Source organism: Homalodisca vitripennis, chromosome 3, assembly GCF_021130785.1.
Source record: "Homalodisca vitripennis isolate AUS2020 chromosome 3, UT_GWSS_2.1, whole genome shotgun sequence".
NCBI classification, from domain to species: domain Eukaryota; kingdom Metazoa; phylum Arthropoda; class Insecta; order Hemiptera; family Cicadellidae; genus Homalodisca; species Homalodisca vitripennis.
Genome location: NC_060209.1, coordinates 97407129 through 97421730, shown reverse-complemented (window position 1 = coordinate 97421730; position 14602 = coordinate 97407129). Strand labels below are relative to the sequence as shown.

Sequence of the window (14602 nt, the reverse complement as noted above, 5' to 3'; positions counted from 1 at the left end):
GTAAGAATCTGAACAGACTTTATTCCATTGTTTTAAATTATTTATATTATTCCCTACACTATTCCAATAAACAGTAAAGATTTTATAAATAATAGTTCATATTAATTATTTCCATGAGTGTATATTTATGCTTGCTGTTAATGAAGTGACAATTTTCTGCATAAAGTTCCAAAATAAAAATGTACTTAGGCACAACCCTAAAAAATATATTTTATTGATCAGTATAAAACTGTTTTTTTTTTTTTTTTTTCGTAAATATGTCATAACACGTTTCAAAAGAAAGTTATCAATATCAAACAGTCTAAAAAATTTGATAGTGTAAACTTTGTAAGAAGTTAATCAAACTAAAATATTATTCTTATTTAGCATTATTTAAACATTATTTGTTATTTACATTTTAGCGTACATAATAATTTTAGAAAAACCTAAAAATTGTATACTAGTTTAGAAAATAAATCTGCCAGTTTGAGGGTTAAAACGTTTATATGAAATGCTCCCTCACACACACACTTCAGTTTCAGTGTAATGTTTTTTTTTATTTTAACACAGTTTTTATATTATTTGATACATTTGTAATGAAGGAAGAAATAAATATCTTACTCTAAATAGTTTTATTTAACAACCAGGAAAAGTGTCAATTTTAAAACCTGTTAACATGTGAAAAACATCTCATGAACATAACATGATAATTTTTTGAGTTAAACTTTTGGTTAAAACTAATGTAAAAAAGTAATGAAAACACATATTTTCACTAGAAATATGTTAAAGTATAGAGAAAATTCTTTTCAAAATGTAGATACTTTTTACTAGGAACCACTGTAGAACTTGTAGCAATATATTAAGCCTTGTCATGGCAGTGGAGGCTTCTATTCTATGTTCTTTATTTCATACAAGAAACAGCATGACAGTGTATTGTATTGAATTACAGTAAGTGATACACATGCTCATAACACTTATTTCTATTACAGTAATACAATATTTTTTTAAACTTTGTCTTGAAAAAATTCAAAAGTAGTATGTATATAAAATATAAAACATGCATTTAAAAGCACACACTGTAGTATTTAATTCTTTTAAACCATAATAAACTATAAAATCCACATAAATAACAAGGTTTATAATTTTCAAATCCATAGCAAGGTTGAGATCCACTGAATCTCTATAAATTAAAATTTCACAAAACATTTTTATGAGCGGTTAATTACAAGTTATATAAAAATGTACAGTTCTCCTTTATTATATATTATAATTTAGTAAAATACACACATTCATACACTCAATATGTTGTCTAATTTACAATGAACAATCATGTAATTAATTTTTTATATGGATGACACATGAAAGAATGGAAAAAACATTACATTTTTCATTTCTATTTGTATCTAAGTGACAGTCCTAATGCACTGATCAGTTAAGTGAAATGTACGAATAGTCTTAATAACAAAGCAAGCACCACAAAACATATTATTAGGATTAAATATACTTAGACTATAAAACAACTGACACCTTGACAGAGGAATTTCAACGAATCCAATTAATATATAGAGCAAAATTATTTGCAATTATTGCCGTTTAGTCCAATTTAATATTTAAATTTCATAACTTAATTTATTATTTGTCCAGAAAATTGACAGTGAAATCAGCATACAAATTGTACGCATAATATTTGAATATACATTAAATTAGTTTAAGTTTCAAAACTAGTATTAAATGTCTGTTAATACTTCTCAAAATGTGAGGACTGAGGTTTGAATTATGAACAAATACATTGCTCAATGCAATAAAACGAATAAATGCCAAGAAAATATTCATGGTAAAATGTCATTCCTAATATTATTTAGATAGTAATTACATTCTTGACATTAACATCAGTTCACCAGATTAATTAACTAATGTTGTAATATGCTTAAGGTAATATATATTCAACAGTTAATTTTTAATTAGCCAGTACTCTATTTAAATTACACCAGGAAAACAGTATCATCATTCTAAATTACTAATTTCTAATAGTTTAAGCCTTAAATATAAAAGTAAACTTGCAATGATACAAATATGATTTAGGCCAACTACTGTTACAAAAGGCAATAAATCAGTTAAGTTAAAATTGTAAAAAGGGTTGTACTTAAACAATTGACACAGGAGCTTATTCCATATAAAATAATTCGGGGAAAATTTTTTACACACTATTCTCTCATGAGATATTTTCTGAGTGTAAAGATATGATCCTTCTTCTTAAAGTAATGTGTATCAAAGCATACAAAGTCCTCATTGTGTTTTAAGCGAAATTCAACTGAACAGGGTAGAAATACATAAATGAAAGAAGTTTATAGCCACTCGTGCACTTGAGGCATTATAATAATTTCACTCTTCTTCCTCTTCAGATTCCTCATCTTCTAAATTCTTTCCTTCTCCGGTCTCTTCCTTTATTGGCTGAAACATAATTAATATATAATAGTAATTACAAAAGACCATTTTTAAATACAAAATATGGGAAATCACATAATTCGAGATTATATAATTTTATCTCTTCAATTCAGATTCTCTTTCAAGATTCCTTGAAATCATCAAGAATTACTACTATTAGGCTGGGTGACAAAGTATTCAGTGAGCACAGAGATGTACTTGTGGAATAATTTTTTAAATCACTTTCAGTAAATATTAATATGAAACGAAAAGGATTATTTTAAGGAAATTCTGTTATGTGTTGTTCAGGATACACTATCAGATACGATTGTGCTTCTGGCTTGTAACTGTTCCAACTATAATCACAACAGATTTTTTTTAATGATCGGTAATGTTACTGACCTGTGAAAACAAAAAAAGAGGAATACATGCTAGTTAAAACAAAGACAAACCACAATTTAAAATAACATTCTAAAGTGAAAATATCAGAAAACATTTATTGCAATATTTATGAAAATAATTATTTTTCTACATAATTCGTGTAAATTCAAAAAATTAATTATAGCTCATGGTTTTCCATAACTTTTAAAATACACAATAAAATTTACAATTACAATGAAAAATCATGTCTCAATCTGTTATTATCTTAAACATTTAAGTAATATTAACAAAATGTCTAGAAATGCTTATGAAAAATTTACATAATTATACATTTTACAGACACAGTACATGAATTATTATTCACGAATTTTCTTAGCATTTGTAGTTAGTCACATAAAAATCATCCGACACAGACTGGTGCGGTTAGGCAAAATTAAAAATTATGGAAATCTGTGACCACTGCATATTATTTTTCAAACTAATATTATCAAAAAGAAATAAAATGAAAGAAATCGGACATACTCCTGAAAAAGGAAGAAAGCATACTGATTTCCTCAAGTTTTGATTTACAGGACAGTCTCTGCTACTCTACACAATAAATAATTTCAGTGAACTATCGCATTCATTACTCTACTACATTAATTTAACTATGTACACGATTCATTCTGTTATTTGATACACTAGTTCAGCAAATGATTAATATTTGTTACACATTTATTAATGTTAAATTTCAATTCTGGTACTATTACAAACATATAATGTACATGTTAACTTAAATGTTATAGTTACACCCATCTATATATATATATATATATATATATATAGATATATATATATATATATATATACTTTGCTCCCGGCGGAGCAAGTACTTTTTGCGATTCAATGTTTATTGAAATTAAATAAGGCTATTGCCATTTATACAATTTAACGTATATATATATATATATGTATACTATCTAATAATGACTCAAGACAATGCATACTATTCCTTTCCTACCCCACTCTATTTTACAGTTACAAGATGATTAAATACAACAGGGATAAGAAAATGAAAATATGAGGCATATGTTTTGAAATAAGTATCGTTTTGAAATTGCAGACGGAGTCCCGCACTTGCGCACTGTCTACCATCAACTGTTAGTAAGCTAGATGCAATTACAGTAAAACTCGATCATTTGTACACCTGTTAATGCATATTTCAAATGTCCCTATCAATTGAAAATCCCACTGATTGTGAAGTACATACTATTATTTGTACTCTTGACGCTTAAGGTGTGAAAGCAGTTGTAATTCACTATCCAAATTGTGAAGTCCATGGACAAAACATGAGTGATGGAATGGCATTCAAATTCGCTAAGATCTTTAAAATAAGGTGAAAAGAATGTTAATGGTGAGAAACAGAGTTGACAAACCTTAATAATTAATTATACTAACGGTTTGGTGCAGAAAGTGAATGATAATTTGAAGTCATTGATAATTGCCCCTTTTGTGTATTAATTTCACTATTAAATAGGCATTCTTAACAATCTCAAATCCAAATACAAGTTCATGTTATGGTCTGCAGTTGTGTCGTGTATATGCAGGCCTACAAACTTTTAATATGTTTTTATGAAATGAGTTTTGTTTTTTTGTGTAATGTGTGTTATATGATTTTAACTGCAAGAATGAAGCCATTCAGCAGATCATATTTTAATCTTGTAGTCGGATGATGGAATGATTTCCTAAACATGTTTTGACAACAACCTCACAATTGCTTTTGGATTTGACCGAGGTAAGAATAACTAATTGAAAAATGAATAAAATGAATGATAAAATGAAAAGGAGCATACATTTCACAATTTATTTGTTTTATGAAGTGTTCTCTATCAAATTTTTTTGAGAAACATGTTTTACTGCATGACAAAGTTCATCCCCAAGTGGCAAAACAAACTCAAGATCTCATCACAGCATTTTGCTAGGGAAAATGTGTGTCAATTTAGAGCCCAGAGACCACCATTCGTTTTTACATAATAAGAAGCATCTTGAAGGTTAGCGGCACAACAATGACAATAACATCCAAATGATCGTATTACACTCATTAAATCTAGTGGCAAACTTGACAATATAGAAAAGGTTGTTTTAAAATGTGATAAGTGTCATAATATTGATGGCAATTATTTTCAAAAGTAGATAAAAGTGTGAGCTTTCAAATAAAGATATTATTATTACAAAAAGTCTACTTGATTTTTGTTATATATCAAACCTGTACTTACTTTTAAAAAAATACGCCTCATAATAAAGGTTCAATGTCTTCTAGAAGAATATCTTATCTATAGTTGCATTAATCTGCTAATAACCAGTTATTAACTACTCTGATCTGCTATATATACCAGAATAGGTTGCTCAAGATGAATGACATTCTGTACACCAAGTAAAGGCATAATCTAGTAGTTAAAACTTATCAAAAGTTACTCCTTGTTTCCTCAAAATATACACTAATTTGCTTTGCTACTCTGAAGTGGTAAAAAATTATATCTAATGAAACATTAATCAAAACCAACTCCACAGTGAGTTTTTTTTTAGATTTAATGATTGTTTAGTTGTGAGAAAAATAAGTTACAATCGAAATGTTATTGGGTTTAAAATTAGGAACAGTAGACTGTCACTAATCTTACAGTTATCAGACTGCGTTGGTAGTGCAGGATTAGTGAAAATGCCGGATTATTGGATACTTGTTCACCAATATAATGCTTAAAATGTACAAAATGTTTGTTTTATTATTGGCTGAGCTTAAGCAAAGCCTATCATTTGTGGGACCGGAAAATTTTAATTTCTGTCTGTCTGTTAGTCTGTCTGCACGATATATAAAAAAACAAATTAACCTATAGACTTGAAATTGTGCATGAAACTTCATTTATATAATGAGGAACACTGAGTTTAATGATGGTACATGTCACTCCATGGGATTTGGCTGAGCGTCAGGGAATATTTTTACATTGGTCTTATGGTTAATCGTGATGGGAATGAGAAAATAGCAGAATAGATAAATTTGTAAACCAACTCAACATAACCATAAGAGATTCAAGTGTGTGACATATTTAACACGTCATGTAGCCAAACTATCTCAACGCATACATAATTTTATAGTGACTTGGTATATAGACTTTTATTATTTAAACACTAATATGAAACCCAATTCAATTTCAAGTGGGAAGCATCTGCCGAAAAGATTTCATATGTAGACATTAAATTTTGCATGAAACTTCATTTCTAGAAGAATGAGTTCTATGGTGCATTATTTTGTATTAACTTCTTTTTTGTGTTATTGTCTGTCAGCCTATCTGCCCATCTCAAAAATGAAATGAGTAATAAATATGAAATTTTGCATGCAACCTCAGCAAAGCCTGTTAAGACACTTAGTGTGGCGTACTTGTACCTACCATTACTCAAAATTACTACAGTAAAAACATACCCCTACTCCACACTGGGGTAAAAAAAGATTTTCTTTTATTTCAACAAAACTAAGTACAGTAGCAAAAACATGAATGAAACTAGTTACGTAAACGTGAATGGCAGCATTAACTAGCTACGAGATAACTGAACGAATATGGGTTGTCTGTTTGCACAGCTATTAGTAATGCATATTTTAAACCTCCTCTACACCCGTTAAAATACACCAGATTACTGGAGTGCCGAACTGCGCAGTACCGGATTATGAGAATCTACTGTATTGTTTAATTTTAAATTTCCTATACTATTTTTAATGAAAGAATCTTCCAACAATAAAGATGAAATGCATTGTAGCCACAAGTGTGAATCTCTGCAGAGATTACTGCTCCCTGACACTGGCACGCACAATCTCTGCAGCAAGCCCCGGTTCTTGCTTTTGTAGATCAGCAGTGTGAAGAGAGAAAGTCTAATTGTCTACACTATCAATTTCTACAGCATTAGTAAAGTGAGTTGAATATCAAGTTAAAGAGTTAGTCACAAGTTTACAGTGTGTCACCTCTTCACTATCGTCAACTGCCATATCAACGGTGTCAGACTCTCTCCTTCTCTCCTCCAGGCTGGCCAACAGTACACACAATCTCAGTGACACTTGAGTTATAAGAATATTACTATGAAATTGAGTCAAACTATATTGATCACGCAATCAACAAATTAGATAACAAGTTCAAAGTACATAATAAAAATTAGACAATACATTGAACGCTTGATTTTTCAGACCTCAATTGAAAGAGTTAAGTAAAACAGAAATAATATGATAAAAAATTTTTATAGTTTGACTGATTAAATCTCTTTCCCATAATTAACATTTACTCACCTAATGAACGTATTCTACACTTTTATTTCTTACAGAGCACAGTATGAAATTATAAACATCACTAAAAACATTAGAATATAATTCTACATCATTAGTTAAATAAATCTTTCATCTGTGTTGACGTTCAAGCCTTGATGTCATTGCCTTCAAAATTTAACTTTTATTTTTGCTATACATATATATATATATATATTTGTAACTTTAGTGTGATTCTACTTAATGTAACAAAATCATGATCATACAAATTCACTACTTAATGGCTATATTAAAGTTTTTAATTCTTAAAATGAGTAAAGTTTTATAGAATAGTCACCCCTATATTTGCAATTTTTCAACAACTTTAAAATAAAATTACATATACTTTTAAATAAATAATTTATTTGTAAAGAAAATTCTACATTTATTTGCAAAATAATTATATACAACATGGTATATATTATTTTCTATTTATGTGTTATTGTTTTATACACTCTTACATTATACTTGAAAATGGCCAATGAATAAGAAATTTAATGACTGCCAGAAGGAGCATTAAAACTAATGGTTCACAATATATTCTTCATAAGGTGAGTGAAGAAACAGTAGACCCACATAAGAGGGAAAACAGTTGGTGGTGGTGGAGTGTAATTTACCTTGTGGTGTCCTGCCACACAGCTAAATATGAACATTGCCTACACAGTGAGTTGAAAAAAAACACACACAGTTGAAAGAAAAAAACATATTTTTATTTAGAAAACGTATTATGATTAGTGGTTTGTCACTTCCAGTGGTGACAATTAAATTCTCACATTACTTTCTACATATTACGGCTCAAGTTCTGAGTGGAAACTTTTTAAAGCAACTAATACGTATTGTACCATTATCTGAAATGGATAACAGCTGAGATTGGTGGAATATCACTGCTTCAGCTGCTCACACACATGAGATGGTTCATACTCCTTGTACACACATTTAAAACTTTCTTTTATCAACACAAGGCAAATCATTGAAGATTATAGAAAAATAAATCTAGATTTGTTATTTTAAAACTAACATATAAAATAACCGAAATCTAGAAAATAACTAGCTAATTAAGAAATAAAAAGTTGTAAATTTCAATTTTTCTCCACCCACCAAATCTAACAACTAGTCTATAGAGTTTTATAATACAGGCAGTAAAAAGTTCTCCAACACAAGAGAGAACTGACAGCTTCCCAGATGCACAACTGACACAATCCACAAAACGAGCAATCAATACACTTGAATGAATTAACAAGAAAATATTTAGATGTCCTGATAGTGTAAGAAATTAAATAACTATAAACTACAAGGAAGCACTATACTACATAGGAAAACCAATTACTGCTAACTTACATACATTTATTCAAAACTTGTAACAAGCAATGAATGAACAATTATATGGACAAGGAAGAACAATCCATAATTTTCAGGACAGGAGTAAAACACCACACGATTTAGAGAAAGGTGGGTATGGAATGTATCTCCAAGAGAAGGGTACAGTCTTCAATTAGTACGAGCAGTAAAACTTGTATGACAGGATGTACTAAAAATATAGACAACCATAACTAGTATTTGAACTCAAAAAATTCTGACACTGTGCATGGATTTAGAACATAAAAAACGATTCTCTGTGTTATACGTAACTCTTCACCTCTTAACACTTTGTACCCTGGGCTCTTAATACATGTTTCGGCGTGGCTCCCTGGGGGTTTTATGATGCTTTTAAAAATTCTGTGTTATTACAGTAATTATGTTATAAATCCATACTGTATATCATTTTAAAGATAGAGAAACATACTTTTTTTAACGTATACAAAAATAAGGTTTATTTTCGAAATAAAATTACTACATAATATTGAATGTTATGTAAAAAATACAAAAAAAGTTTTTGCTACATAGCTTGTTAGTTCAGGTAATTTGCATTAGTGTAGTAATTTTTAAAACACAATGGTACACAAAGTGGCACTGTACAGTCTGGGCACCGCCAGGATGTTTCCTTCCTTCCAGCTTTGCCAGTTGCTTCCTTGTTTTTTTTGTGAGCTTACTTGCAGTCGCGAATTGCATCACTTTTGATTTCATCACCCAGAAAATAATAAGTAAAGAATATAAAAGAAAATCAACGGAAAGTCGAGAAGAAAGAACAAAGCGAGTGTAAATACAAAACAAAACACACGGATAACCTCACATTGTTGCATTTGCCTTTACTTCATTCAGTAAGAAACTAAAGTTCAAATTATTTACAAACAGTTAAATTCACATTTAGAATACATTATAATAACATTTGCTTCAGTATTTGTCGGAAAGATTTGTAGAAAACTTAGTAAGACATCACTAAGACTCACAACACACAACGTGAAACACTACAAAGCAAACTGACAGTACCGACGATCAGCCGCGGCGCGTACGATCAGCTGTCTAGACTCACTTGTAGTACGACGATAAACATACGTATTTCATTACTAAAACGTGACCCAGGGATCTCAAAACCAATAAATACGAACTTAGACAACCAATGAACATAATAAAAATGTTTGAATCCAAAAATAAGATGACTGAGCTAAATAATACAATTAAATAACACGACCCGAGCGATACTCGGGCGCCGGTAGCAGGCTCAGGGTACAAAGTGTTAAAAAAGCGTTCTATCAGGAGTGGTAGAAAATGTTCAGTTTTTGTGGAAAATAAGTTTGGTTGGTATAATGCAATGCTGCAAAAGCTTCATTTCGTGTAACATAGAAATTTTCTCTGAAGCATAATGGCCAAATTCTTGGCAAAATTTTAATGAAACTCCTTCCTCAAAACGTTCAGTCATAGTGATACGAGACTCAAGCACATATAATACAGGACAAAGCATGCACTGTGATTTACTGACTGGGTAGAGCTTAAAGAATGCCTAGCACGTCTCTGAAAGATTACTTCTCCAACCTCATATTCGATTTGGGACAGTCGTTGAAAGAACATTAAGAGAAAGGAGTTTCATTACATTTTACCAGAAATTTGACCATTATGCTTCAGAGAAAATTTCTATGTTACACAAAATCATGCATGTGCAGCATTATACTAACCAAACTTATTTTCCTCAATCTTTCACTATATAATAATAAAAGAAATATACATTAAACAGGAATTTATATTTCCTTCTTGTTGTATTATTATGTTGGTTTATTTATTTCAATGTCAACCCATTCAGAGCAGTCATCTTGTCCGCAGTCATTCTAGTATCCTGTCAGCACAGCAATAGGCTTTGTAGCACTAGATTTACTGTGTCCTAACAATATTACATGTATATTAACCTATCCTACCAATATTTAAAAATATCAAACCCATATCTCATAATTTCTGTATCTTAAATACATTCCACCTGGGGTAAATATATTGACATTGAGAAAAAAGAACAAACATTTACCTAACCTAACCATCTGACTGTTACACATGTATTCCATCAACCAAGTAAGGTACATCTGGATCCAGGTTGGCTTTCTCGGGTAGGAGAGTAAGTCATCCAATAGGATAGGTTCAAGTTAGGGTGACAGCAGAGGTAAGTTTTTGTTATTTGTGCAAAATAAAAAAAGGTAGGTGTGTCGATGTAATCCACAAGTACCCACAAAACTCTTGGGACCACTTCAGTGGTCAGAGTGGTACTTAGATGAAACAGTGGTTTAGGTAATTCAAAGATCTACTTTGAATTACTACGCCACTTTTCAGTAGTCTGACAGATCTGTAATGGCCGAAAATCCTACTAAAATCAAACATATTTATGCAGTGATCAATAAAATTCCGTTGATTGACTATAAGGAAATTGGAATGTCTTGGCATTTTAAATTCTTTAATTTGTGAAAGAATTGAAAATAAACTGTGTATTTGAAAAAACTTGTTTCTCAGCTGCCAATGGATGATCAAAAGACTTACCACGTTGAAATCGCAAAAGACAATCTAGATTCATTAAATAATGATGAGAATATGTTCAGAAATGATTAACTGAATGATCAGTGATAAGACAAGGGTTATGGTTATGGTTTTGAAACAATAGCTTAATCTTTTCAATGAAAACTTGAGAAGAGCAATGGCCAATAAAAGCAAGATAAAGTCTAACCAATGTGAAACAGTAATCAAGAAATATTATCTTGACCTCATTAGCAGCTATGAAATACAGTGCGGAGGAAACAGCCTGAATTATGGGCAGATCGTGATTTTATCCTTCACAATGACAACAACCAGCTCATTAATTAACAAGTCTCAACATCAAATAGTTTCAACAGTCTCCATAAAATCCTAAAATATCTCCATGTTTCTACCACGATTCTACCCAAAAGTAAAAAGTCTCCAAAGAATGTTTTCAGAAGTGGAAAATGGTATTGGTTTGTGGAGTGGAATACTTTGAAGTGGAGCAAGTCAAAGTTTCACCAAGTGATTCAAGTTCCATCTAAAAGTCAAAGTCAGATAATTTTCAGACTAAGCTCATCTAATGAGTAAAAGGGACTATTAAGGATATTTACCACGATTCAGTAGGCTACTTCAAATACTTAATAACATGTTTCTGCTAAGTTTAACACTTCTTAACAGTGGTAAATTATCTTAGTAGTCCTGTTACCCATTGAAATCCTCCATCAACAATCCTCCGTTGATGAAAAACCAGATACAAATTTCATTTGGTCTTGACAAGAGCTATTCTAAAATATAATCAAAATTAAAAGAGAGTGTAGGAAATACATAAAACCTTATAGAAATGAAATTTAAAAAACATTAACACATTTAAGATGACGTAAAACCTTCATTAAAAATTGAGAATGTTTTACATATTAAAGCTAAACTTGCTACATCACATAGGAAAAATTCTGGTGTTTCCGATCATTGTAAACATGTTTAATTATGAAGTTTTAAATAAAAATGGTTATATTTTACCTGGAATGTTAGTAAACACACACTCATGGATTTAAAATGTTTGCCATAAGTTTAAAATACTTAATAATAAGCTTTATTATTTTATTGATAGTCCATGGGTAGGTTGGCAACAGCGTGAATGTGTAGTAAACACACAGTTATGTGGCAATGAGGCTCCGGGCCAAACTATTTGATACTGTTTCGACACTACTGCCCTTGACCCTACAAACCACACACTTCAAATGCATTCTCTCATTCGCTGTCAATGGTAAAACCAATTCATTGCTTCTGTTAAACCATTTCAGCATGCTCTTTCATACATGTTGCAAAACCATTTTAGGACAAATATGTAAGTAAAATAATGGCAATTTAATACTAATCACATTAAAACCAAAAAATGTTGCATCTTCATTATTTAGTCTCATAAATTATTGCCAACAATTTAAATAAATATCTTATTTGTAAAGGAGTTCATATGTATTGCTTTTTGTGCGAGAAAGTTTTTTAAGTTGAGTCAAGCACAATTTGAATTTGACCCATATTTTCAAGTATCAAGTTTTTTCCAATGCATTAATACATTGTGAAGGTGGTTTGTTATCATATTTAAAATACAAATAACAATAAACGCCTTACAGGAAGCACAATTTAAAATCTGGTAAATATCGTAAAAATCAAAGGACACTAAATGAAAAGACTATACATTACATTAAGAGCAAAATATTAGAACATTTTTTGTAATTCTAATAAAATACTATGATAATTTTTAATTCATGAAATATGAATTATTAGTACATAGAAAATCATTAAATTATGTGATATGTTTCACAGTCTAAAAATATTCTTAGCTTATAGGCTTGTGTGGCCCATTTAATGAATATGAGCTTTCCAGAACACACAACTTTAAAACATTGCTACCTCAGTTACAATCATGAAATATTTTAGTCTCCCTGTGCAGAGCCACCTCACAGTCAACAAGTTTCTAACCAAAACTGCCCAAGCCAGCAGCACACATCTATTTAAAAAGGTGAAGGAAAGGAGTGAAAAATATTAATAGCCATTTAAGAAAATTGAAACAATACATTTCAAAGTCATACCAATAAATACATTTTCAAAAGGTGTGATTGCTCACATTTTAATCCTGGCATTTAATTATTAAAGTCCATATTTATTTAACTTTAATTTAATATGAATGTTGAGTTTAGCTCCAGTTCCATTTCCTCTTAGTGTAGCTTCTGGAATCTCCTGGACTAAGAGTCAGGGAATCCTGGAATCATGAATTATGTTTGTCTGAAGAGATCTAAAATAAAAGTCGCTCACAAAGAAGCTCAAACAAGCCCTTTACAGTATTTCCACGTCAGAGACCTAATATAGGGTGAAAAAGTATTTTCATTGTCTTATTACATACATTACATGACGTTGAAATGGTGCAAAACTCTTTTCGGATCACCAACTTTTATTTTGGATCTTCATTGATCAACTCATCCCCACAATAGACTACATTATGTGTAGAAAAATCAATTGCTCCACCGTACTTTGGGATTGTGTCTAAACATTATAGTGCACAGAATGGACAATGAGTATACCTCTTAGTATATCTTTTAGTCTAGGTGTCTCTGATGCCAAAACGGTGCAAAAAGTTCGTTTTGAGCTTTTTTAACACCAACTTTTATTTTGGATTTCTTCAGACAAACACGAGTCCAGATTCCTGAAATGAAGTCTATGAAAGCCGTAACATATTACAGATGCTGCAAGAGGAAATTGAACTGGAGCTAAACAACATTCACATTGAATCATCCCTTCTCACCATAGCTATATTTAATTTAGTGCCAAATTACTGTTGGTTAGTACCAGCTATGTAGAATGATTTGGAATCACTTTTAGTAAATAATTTTAAAAAATTGCTGTCTTTTGGCCAAAAGCTAGTAATATATGTGAAAAGAGCTACTCAAGGTTCATTATGAAATGTGTAAATTTAAATTGCTCATAAATGTTCTTAGGTTAGATCTTTTACAACAATAAATCTTTTCAAAACTACGTTAGTTAATGTTATAATATATTGAAAGGACTTTAACATGTTTAAGATGTTGAACTTGTAAGTTGCAAGCTCAAATATTAGTGTTCTAATTTCAGGAAATATCAACAATTAGGCATTTAAAATTTACTGTCTGTTTTATATACTTGATTCACACTAGCTATTGTTTTAATTCGACATTGTAACAGAATTGTTGTTATACTTTTAATTACTCATATTAATTTTAACTTTTTTAAATTTTTACAACTATGTTATCCTGTACATAATTGCAGTATAACCTATCACATCCAGTCTAATTTGGCGGGAGGTATACCAGATACGGAATTGTAATTACAATTAATAATAACATTAATTTGTACCTTATACAAAGCAAATGCATTACCAATAATGCGGAAAGTTAAAAAAAACTTTAACTAATATTTGCTTGAAAGGCCATTTTATTCATTGCAGTAGTTTGCTGAAAGAAGAGACTAATGTTTGTCACTTGCTTTGACTGGAGATGTATAAATTTATAATTAATAAATAATTAATTAATTAATAACAATTAATAATTATTAAATAATTAATAATAGTTAATACATAATTAATTAATAACAATT

General features: G+C 30.2%; 1 protein-coding gene across 3 annotated transcripts in view; it reads right to left on the bottom strand.

The window, feature by feature from the left end:
• Positions 1–520: 520 nt before the first annotated feature.
• The window catches only part of LOC124357219 (SH3 domain-binding glutamic acid-rich protein homolog), a 41622-nt gene continuing 27540 nt past the window's right edge, over positions 521–14602 (bottom strand). For 2 of the 3 annotated variants that reach the window (XM_046808766.1, XM_046808768.1), the window contains one exon: positions 521–2430. Coding sequence is in view for 2 of the 3 variants with exons in the window: in XM_046808768.1 (XP_046664724.1) it covers positions 2362–2430 (69 nt within the window). In the remaining variant the exon portion in view is untranslated. Of the gene's footprint in view, positions 2431–6772; positions 6834–14602 lie in introns of all 3 variants that reach the window. The other variant, XM_046808765.1, reaches the window with a different exon arrangement.